This window comes from Protobothrops mucrosquamatus, unplaced genomic scaffold (assembly GCF_001527695.2).
Source record: "Protobothrops mucrosquamatus isolate PMUCROS unplaced genomic scaffold, P.Mucros_1.0 scaffold1863, whole genome shotgun sequence".
Lineage (NCBI taxonomy): Eukaryota > Metazoa > Chordata > Lepidosauria > Squamata > Viperidae > Protobothrops > Protobothrops mucrosquamatus.
The window spans coordinates 88,681-99,231 of NW_015387992.1; the positions used below are offsets into that span (position 1 = coordinate 88,681).

General features: G+C 35.6%; 1 protein-coding gene across 1 annotated transcript in view; it reads right to left on the reverse strand.

Annotated features, from left to right (window-relative positions):
- LOC114923092 (uncharacterized protein C3orf67 homolog) overlaps positions 1 to 9,952 on the reverse strand; it is a gene marked incomplete at its 5' end in the record, with an annotated part of 88,285 nt that extends 78,333 nt beyond the window's left edge. The window contains 2 exons of the mRNA XM_029285567.1: positions 837 to 1,153; positions 9,910 to 9,952. Of these exons, the coding sequence (XP_029141400.1) occupies positions 837 to 1,153; positions 9,910 to 9,952 (360 nt within the window). The remainder of the gene's footprint in view (positions 1 to 836; positions 1,154 to 9,909) is intronic.
- Positions 9,953 to 10,551: the final 599 nt, after the last annotated feature.

Genomic DNA, 10,551 nt, shown 5'->3' on the forward strand with positions numbered 1-10,551 from the left:
TCCTGTTTCTTTAAAGTCCACCTTCTGCTGCCATAGAGTATTCATGGCTTGCAAAACCTCTTTGTAGGTAGAGACACATCATGGTATTTGAATATCTTTTCCAAGGCGTTCACAGTTGCTCTACCCAGTGCTTGACTGTGGCATATTTCTTGACTGTATTCCTTTACAGTGGATGGCTGATTCTAAAAGGCAGAAGCTATCTACTATTTCAATATCTTCATTGTCAATTTTTAGGCTAGTTGTTCTATCTGCTGTTGTTAGTTTGCTCATCTTTACATTTAATTGTAGTCCCCTTTTTCCCCACTGTGTTTTTTGACATTTACTATTAGAGCTTGCAGATTCTTTGCAATTTTTGGCTATCAGGGTAGCATCGTCAGCATAGTGGATTGTTGAAGTTTCTTCCTCCAATTTTACCATCTTCCTATGCAACTTCCTTAATATACATTGCTCATAGGTAACAAAGTTTTTTTTTCTAGATTGCTTTTCTTTCTGAAAGTTCAAATTTCAATATGATACTCCTTTCTTCAGGTTTTGTTTCACAAAACAGCCCTTTGAGGTAAGATGGGCTAAGAGACTGTGATTGTCTCTTAGCTAAAGCTTTCCAGTTTACCTTCCAAAACTAACTGTGGACTAGGGCCTTGGTTGACTTGAACCGAATCCCCTGCCCTAACCACTACAAAATAGTAACTTTTCTAATTGACAATTCAACTTTCTTCTGAAGACTCTTTTTCTAGCTCTATCACATCAGTTTTTAACACATATCCATATATGAGGAGGGATGCCAGGTGTACTGCCGGTGGGAATACAGCAAAACAACAGCAAGCCTTTAAAGTTACCTCTCCATTGCTCTCATTTCCATAGAAATCATCTTCCATTTGAGCTCCTCGCCAGTCCTTGCTAATTTCTTCCTTCAAATCCAAAGAAAAAGTGCAATCTTCTGAAGAAAGACTCAAGGGCTTCCCATGAGGTGCTGATCGAGGTTTTGAGGAGTAGGTGAAAATATCCTCAGGCACTTCGGCTGCTTCTTTGCTTTCATATATTTGGTCATCACTTTGGGCAGAGGCTGAAACATCATGGAATGTTTCATAGGCTATCGGCAGAGGATTGCTGGATTCCAGTTGAGAGTTTTCTTTGTCAGGAAATATCCATTCATCTGCAAACACGAAAAGTTGAACAATGCATATTAATGATTTCTGTATATCTCGTCAGGAAAAAACAACAACAATTCATACCACAAATATGAAAAAGTAGATAGAAATTGTCAAAAATCACAAATATTTAAAAAATGGTATGATGTAGTAATTCATGTGTTGGACAAGGATCGTGAAATTCCAGATTCAATTAATTAACTATGGAATTCACTGAGAGACATTGGGCCAATCAGTAAGCTGAACAAGTTACAGCTTGCTCTTCGTTCGTTCGTTCGTTCATTCACAAGATCGCTCAGCTCAAGCAATGTGACTTTGACTGGAGTACAGAATAAAATCAAACAATAAACCAAGCATACTCCCTCCATTTAACATCTAGAATATATAAACATAAAAAACACAATATAGAAAGGATTGTTTTGGTGGAAAATAAAATAAATAGAAATTGTCATTATGAACAGCCTTGGGCTCCTGGGAAAAACCAGATAAATAAATAAACTAAGTAAATAAGTAATAATTCTAACTTCTCATGATAGAACAAAATGAGCAGTCTTACATAGACCTTTAATTCATCTGTTTTGCACTACATATTGGGAGACCTTCTGCTGAATAAGGTCCTGGTTACATGGACATACTGGGGACTTAGTTTGTAGTATGTTGAAAAATTATATGGCCTATCAATGAGGAATGCTTCTTTACAATAGTACCAGTCTATTGCATTCTCCACTTTACTGGTCCTGTCCTCAGTGTTATAATTTTTTATCCTCTCTTCTCAAAAGATTTCAGGATAAATTATTTATAGTTAGACACACATATTTTAATTTCAATACAGCATACAGATGATTTTGGAGAAATATTAGGCACGACGTCCTCTCTTAATGTAGCATTTTGGTGTTTATTTTGATAGATCATGTTGCACTGCAAGATTGTTGATCACAACATTGCAGGTGTTTTCAGTAGAATAGAAGTACAAGCTTTAACTGTAATTTATTATCTACCAATGACATTCCTCCACTTTCTACAGGCAGTGTGTGTCTTCCAGTTTATTGCAAGGGCCTAGACCCTTTTATGTTATAAATCTTTTTAAGATGTGGTCACAGAACTACTTTACATCCTAAAACACTAATCGGTGTGGGAGTGCTAGTAAACACATCCCTAATGAGGAATATTGTTCTCCATTGTACAAGAATGTCAGACATTCTTCGGGATAAAATACAAGGATGTATCTGGTTATACTACAATGTGTATCAATAAAGTATAATGTAAACAACAAACAGCAAAATAGTCTCTACAATGTGTATCTTATGAAGTCTTCCCTAAATCCATTTTAGGGGATTCATTGTTGCAACAATAGAAACAATCATTCTTAGAAATGATTTAAGCTTGTTCCTATCTGTTTAATCACATCCCTTCATCTACACATCCCCACTGTATTCTGTTTCTTAGTTATGCTGAAATGTGACTGAATTAATTAGTATCACATTTCTTAAAAAGTGAATGTTACCCTTCTTCTCCAAAGGAGAAGAGGACTTCTTTTATTTTCAGCTCATGTTTAATTTATACTTGAATATCAATTTTATAGCTCTGGGCTGGAGGAAAAAAACACATGAATATATCCATTTTACCAGCTTCCCCTGTGATCAGGCAATACTAATCTTTTTATTTTAGAACAAACAAAAAGCCTCTGATATGGATTTAAATAATGGCTACCAGATCAGCCAGAAGCAATTTTTTAACCCTTTCATTACTAAATTATATTTTATTGTTTGAAATTCCATTAGGGAAAATGATAACATGATTAAGGAAAATGTGAAATAACATCAAGGCCTGCTCAAATATGCATTATTCAGTTGTTTCATTAAAGGTAACACCATATGTCTTGGTTGCCAGAACCTGGAACACCTTCAGAAACCAATAATATGACCAACAACTTAAAAAAAGGTCTCAAGATTAATCTATTTCATTATTAACAGCAGACAAATACGAAAAATAAAACTGTTTTATCTGTGTATATATGTAAAAAAAAGATAAAGTAGTCCCCACAAATTTTACTCTACTAGTGGGTTTTGGCTATAGGGGGCAGTGTTCATCTCCATTTCAAGGCCATTGAGTCAGTGTGTTGTCTGAATACATTTTTGCGGTCATGTGGCCGGTATGACATCGTGCAGCGCTGTTACCTTCCCACCAAAGTGGCACCTATTTATCTACTTGAATTTGCTGGGGCAAGTAACGGGAGCTCACCCTGTCGCATGGCACTTGTGTCTTGAACCCGGGCTGTCAGCTTTCCAGCTGACAAGCCCAGCATTTTAACCGCTGACTCACCGCGCCACCCATGTATTATAAAGGTATTTTCAACTTCTAGCTGAAACGTTGTTGTTCTTTTGCTTCTGACTCATCATGATTTGATAGCAATCATCTTGGTAGGATTTTCAGTAACTGTTTTTTGTACATTCTTGTTATGTTTTCTATCATCAGCGATCCAGCCCTTGTGTCTTCTGTCCCTTTTTTATTGTCATCTATTTTTTTCCATGGATCAAGGTTTTCTCCCAAGGTTCTTGCTGCGTGCTCAAAATATATGCTAATATATTTGCTCAAAATATATGCTAAAGCTTCACTATTAGAGCTTCCAATGAGCAGTCTGACTTTACTTTGTCCAACATTGAATAATTTGTTCTTTCTGACTTCCAAAGTATTCTCAACAGTCTTCTCTAGCACCACCATTTAGCAACTAAATTTTCCACATTTTAGATGGATGGTTCCACTTTCATGTTAATACATTACATCTTGGAAAACCTTGGCCCAGACAATAGGTACCTTTGTCATTGCGATATCTCTGCTCTTAAATATTTCTTTAGATTTGTCTGTCTCCTGAGTAGGATTATGTCTATTTTCCTTGTTATCTTCTGGGAGGAGAGAGAGAGAGAGTGTGTGTGTATGTATATAGTATGTGTATATGTGTGCTATGCATGTGTATGGGTAGATATATATTTTCTTTTGAGAACAAGCAACAGAATTTCATTTTTAATATGGGCTGTAGTAAAAAATGACAATAAAGGTTATCTATCTTATTCCTTTGTGCAGAGAAAGGAGGATTGTGCAATGGGGTTCCAAGAGTACCATATTTAATATGCTTTCTAGGTTCCTTCTAATTTACAAAAAAAAAATTTCACTATGCAAACAAGGTGCTGTTTTTGGTCTCATGACATTGATCACAGCATTGGAACTGGGCAAACCCTGAACCAATCACAAATACAATTGAGGAAGGGTGATAACAATACTCTTGGCGACGTATGACGTCGCCCATCCAAGACAAAGTGGAAAAATCCTGGGAAGGATAGATTTTGTTCAGCTAGATATTTTTTGAAGAAGTAGATAAAAATTTAAATTTGACTAAAATGCAAACAAGTGGGGAAAAAAATTCTAATGATTTTGCGGAACCGTATTTCACACCAATTATTGCACAGTTCAAAATTCATGTAAAATGTGGGCATTGTAGCACTGATACTTGTTTACAAATGAAAGTGATGCATGATCTAGACCAAACAAAAATCTTATTAGCTCTGAGTCACAAGAAATGTTGAAATTCTTCTATGGGGAGTCGGGAGAGGATATCAAATGTTTTCATATCAATTGTAATGAATAATTTTGTGCAGCTTCTTAGGAAAATATGTAAATTACTGTGTAATCATGGTAGTGCAGCAAACATGATAAATACAAGAATGATCACCTAAATGTCTAATTACTTTCACTGCAGAGTCAGATTTATGCTGGAGCCTCTAATTGCAGCCTCACATTTTAATGAAGGCTTTAACATGACATAAAAAAGCTGACAAATGATATACAATATTCATTTGTTTTATTTCTTTCTTTGCCACCAATTTCCTTTTTGTAATGACACTGCACACCTGCTAGAGTAGATATGTTTATACATTTTCTATGCTGCCAATTTAAAGAATTTCTGTTCATAACTGGAACAAATCTAACATAAAGCAGTGCATATTATCTCAGGATTATAGATCAATTCATGATGGAGACAAATACATATTCTGCACCTCCTTTGCATTACTCTGTATCTCCACAATTCCCTCCACAACTTGAATGGTAATGGACACAAGGATGTTTGTTTTCTTTTTTGCATTATTTCAGCATTTATTTCAAAAGCATTTGTCTGGGACTAGAATCTTTAGAATGCCATATACTCTCCAGGAAGGAGTCAAAGCTAGTTAAAAAGGAACTAAAAGGCTTGGTCTTTTCCCCATTTCCTACCTTTTTTGTACATTTGACTAAGTATTTGTCATAGTCTGTTCTGACTATGAAAATATTATTTATCTCAGCATTGAGTTATATGAACAAATTTTGACTCGCCTCATTTTTCCATCTAAGTTGCTTGATTTCTGTGATGGGATTGTGCAATTCTTAGTTAATAAACTCAACATATGTAATTTGGGTGACAGATGAGATTTAGCATTGACAACATTCAACCTCTGTTGAGAGAGCAGAATAAGTGACAATTTTCTGAGTCTTCTTGACTTTGGGTGGGATGGTGTTGACGACAATGATTGTGGAAATCTTTCAACTCAGAGAGCCCCAAGAGGAACCTCCTTACAAAAACTGAAAACTAGAAATCTTTTTCCTCAGTTTTATTTACCAAAAGAATTGAAAATATTTTTCAAAGGTTGTATTTAGTCATTATTGTTGATGCTTTTATAACCTTGAAGATGAACTACTATGACGTGCTCACTACCTTTAGCTATACCGGTCATCCAATGACATAAATATGTTTTAGGGCAATGGATTATACTGTATATTGTAAATAAACAGTAAGTAAAACTCCATATGGTATAGTGGTTAAAGGCTTCATCTGGCAACAGGGAGATCCAGGCCCACTTTTGACCATGAATGCTTCTGGGCAATGTTGGCCTAAACAATTTCTGTAACCTCAATCTACTTCATTTTTCAAACGAAAAATAAATGGGAGAGGGGAGATTATAGAGAGGGATATCAGGGCATGTAACATAGATCACAATAGTAATAGGGATTTTAATACCCCTATTTAATTACCCAACTGGGAGACAAACTCTGCACCAACTGGAAGATCAAGCAGATTCCTGACAAACTTAACAGACAACTTTGTCTCCCAAAAGGTAGAGAAGAGAACTAGGGGATCAGCCATATTGGACTTAATTCTCACTAACAGAGATGAATAGAAGGTGTTAAACCTACAGGAACCTTGGAGGGGGGTGATCATGCAATATTGGAATTCAATATTATGCAAGCACAAACAATAGAATATAGTCAAACTACAGTCTTGGACTTTCAATAAACTTAGAGAGCGCTTGGGAAGGATTCCATGGATGAGAATCCTCAAGGGAAAAACAACTCAAGAAGCTTGGGAAATTTTGAAAAGTGAGATTTTAAAAGCCAAGTCTAGCACAATACCAACAAAGAAGAAAATAACAGCTCTCAAAAGAAACCAGCATGGCTGCATAAAGAACTCTCTGATAAATTGAAAGACAAAAAGGACAAGTATAAAAAGTGGAAAGGGGCACATAACTAAGCCAGAATATCAGCAAATAGCCTGAACCTGCAAAGATGGAGTGAGGAATGAACTAAGGCTTGCAAAAAAAGTAAAAATAAAAGCTTCTTTCAACATGTAAAAACAAGAAAAAAGTTAAGGAAATGATTGGTCCATTAGTGGGAGAAAGTGGCAAGAAGGTGACAAGCAACAGGGAGAAAGCAGAACTACTTAGCTTGTTGTTTGCATCAGTCTTTACCCAAAGGCAAAAAACAATCCAACCAATCAAAAACAGTACCATAAAAAACAGATTAGAAACACGTTAAGATAGGCAAGAAAATGGTAAGTGAGCATCTGTCCACCCTAGATGAGTTCAAATTACCAGGACCAGATGGATTACACTTCAAGGTTCTGAAGGAACTGGCAGATGTGATCTCAGAACCACTGAACTATAACTTTCAAAGATCCTGGAGCACTGGAGAACTACCAGAGGATTGGAAAAGAGCTGATGTAGTTCCCATTTTTAAAAAAGGAAAAAAGATGAATCCAGGAAACTACAGACCTGGGAAGATTCTGGAATCAGCAAACACCTAGAGGCAAACAAAGTCATAACTAAAAGCCAACGTGGGTTTGTCAAAAACAGATCATGCCCCACAAATCTTACTGCATTCTTTGACCAGGTGACAAAATTAGTGGACCAGAGGAATGCTGTGGATATAATTTACTTGGACTTCAGTAAGGCATTTGATAAAGTAAACCACAATCTACTACTTGATAAGATAGAAAAATGTCGGTTAGACAGCATCACCACCAGTTGGATTTGTAGCTGGCTGACCAGCCATACTCAGCATGTGGTCCTCAATGGAACCGGATCTACATGAAGGGAAGTGTGCAGAGTGTTAATACTTTATAATGCCTTGGTAAGGCCATACTTGGAATACTACATTCAGTTTTGGTCACCACGATGTAAAAAAGATGTTGGGACTCTAGAAAGAGTACAGAGAAGAGCAACAAAGATGATCAGGGGACTGGAGGCTAAACATATAAAGAATGGTTATTGGAATTCGATATGTCAAGTTTAATGAAGAGAAGGACGAGGGGTGACATGATAGCAGTGTTCCAATATCTCAGGGGCTGCCACAAAGAAGAGGAAGTCAAGCTATTCCCCAAAGCACCTGAGGGCAGGACAAGAAGCAATGGGGAGAAATTAATCAAAGAAAGAAGCAACCTAGAACTAAGGAAAAATTTCCTGACAGAACAATTAATCAGTGGAACAACCTGCCTCTAGAAGTTGTGAATGCTCTAACACTGGAAATTTTTAAGAAGAGACTGGACAACTATTTGTCTGAAATGGTATAGGGTTTCCTGCCTGAGCAGGGGGTTTGACTAGAAGATCTCCAAGGTCCCATCCAACATCATCATCATCATTATTATTATTATTATTATTATTATTATTATTATTATTATTATTATTAATATTATTATTATTATTATCATAATCATCATCATCCTTGAGCTTCTGAATAAAAGGTGTGATATAAATATAATAAAAGAGAAGTTGATAAAGATTGTTGATGGCATACAAGATACAGAGAAATATATTTCTAATTGCTACAATGCTCTTACTTCTTATCTCTACTTTTCACTTTCTTGTTCACCATGTTATGAATAATTGGCAGCTTTTCATATTATATTTTTTATTCCCTTGATTGAGATAGACTATCCTGAGAGCGGTCAGAATGCCTATTAGTTAACCAGTATCAAATTTGACTTAAAAACAGGAGAGCAACTGTTCATTAAGCAACTGTTTTAATATCCAGAAACTGCATAGCAAACTAGCCACTTGGGCTTTTAATTTTTTAAAACTAAAATCTGCTCCAAAGCAATACTGAATACAATAGCATTAAAAACATTGAAGAGTTTCACTCTTCTGTTTGCTTTTTTTTTTTAGTACTGTATATATAAAAGTTTACAAGAATAATTTATTTTTAGTTTTTTTGTCTTTTCTTCTGAAAGCACAGAAATTCTTTATTTATATGCACTTTGTGTAATTGTGCAAATCTTTATCAATGTTCAGAAGGAAATTCCATTCTGAAAGATTTGATTTTCATAATCCCTGTAATGCAGGTGTTTATATTTTATGTCAACTGTTTCGGATTTCCTTGGAAAACAAGAAAAACAGTGTATTATCTTACACTGAAAGAGCTGTGATGTTAAGGAATATAACATTTGTGCTGTGCTACTAACTGTTTCTGGGCCATCACTGTAAATTTTCACAATGGCACAGATAGGAAGGTGTGGCTGCCTAGAAGGAAAAAGATAGAAAAATAATATTGGCTGTCTGCAATCTTAAATGGGAAAGGAATATTTTTTGAAAATCAGCGGGATTTGTTTTTAAATTTGCAAAACAACTTTAATGAACAAAAGCTAATCCATGCATGTCGATGAAGATTCTCAGTCATCTGGGTAGATATGGCTGTAAGTTGAGTCATGGCAACTGGATTTCTTTTTCTTTTTGATTTGAAATTTTTTGCTCCTTATCCATGAGGCTTCTTCAATCTGCGGTGAAGTCCAATTGCCACGATTCAACTTCCAGACTAATCCATAGAGAATTTTAATTAGGTTATTATACCATAATTAGTTCATTACAGATATGATTCTTCACTATGACCCCATTTTTCAACTCCACATTACTTTTTTTCCCTATAGAATGAACTCATATATTCAACTGCTTGTTATCAAGCACACAACAATGAATTTAAATAAATCAAGTGATATGCCTGCGTATGTAAACCTAGGATCAATCACAAAGTGTTATGGATACACATATACAAGTAAGACTTTTGCAATAATTCCTAAATATAATACAATTTTTGAGTGATTCTTGGCCCTGGAAATATTCTGACATCAAATCATGGAGCTCACTGGCTGATGTAATATGATTTTTCTGTCAACTCAACCTGCCTTGCAAGAATATTGGAAAACGATTTAGTAATAAAAGAAAATAACCCCTCCTCAAGTATCTATTTCCACTGCAATGTCTTATTGCCATCTCCAACGTACCACTCGACAGCCTTCCTCATTTTAAAATCAGGTCACTCACCTGTTGAAAACTCAGTTGTCCAAGCAGTAAAGCAGAGGAAAGTGTTATTAAATTTACTACATAGTTTCCTTGAAGCAATTAATAAAGAACAATTCAAAAATGTTGCAGTGTCAGTTTTTATAACTATTGCATCAGCATCTTACCCTTGTCCAGGGAAACTTGATTTGTGTTACAGATATTTTCTATATTTTTTTTTTCTAAAGCCATATCGAGAGATGATGGAGACTGCTCAGTCACTACTGTATCTTGTACTGGTTCTGCTCTCTTTTCCAAAGTTGGCATTTGGCATGACCTTTTTGTCCTAAGGCTCGATTTTGTTGACTTAAAAAAAAAAAGATATATCAGTTCAGTATAAGGAAAATTAAGAAAAAGAGAGAGAGAAAAACGAATTGGAAGTTTAATTAAAAGGTTAAATTTGGACAGTGGTACCCAAGTGACATTTTATCTAGATATAAGCTTATATTATTAAGTCTCAGTAAGTATTTTTCCCAAAATAAACTATTCTTCCCTTCTATGATTTAAAAAATTAGCAGCTGGAAAAATAGTAAATTAGGAAATTTAAATTTATATTACAAATATTATATTTCATTATCACATTTAACCCAAGGAAGAAAATGTGAGGCTCAGCAGGACAAGGCAGGACTGTGTTGCCGTGCTATAGAGCCATGGTGGCGCGGTGGTTAGAATGCAGTTCGAGTCTCATCGGCTCAACCAAGTTTGACTCAGCCTTCCATCCTTCCGAGGTCGGTAAAATGAGGACCCAGACTGTTGGGGGGCAATATGCT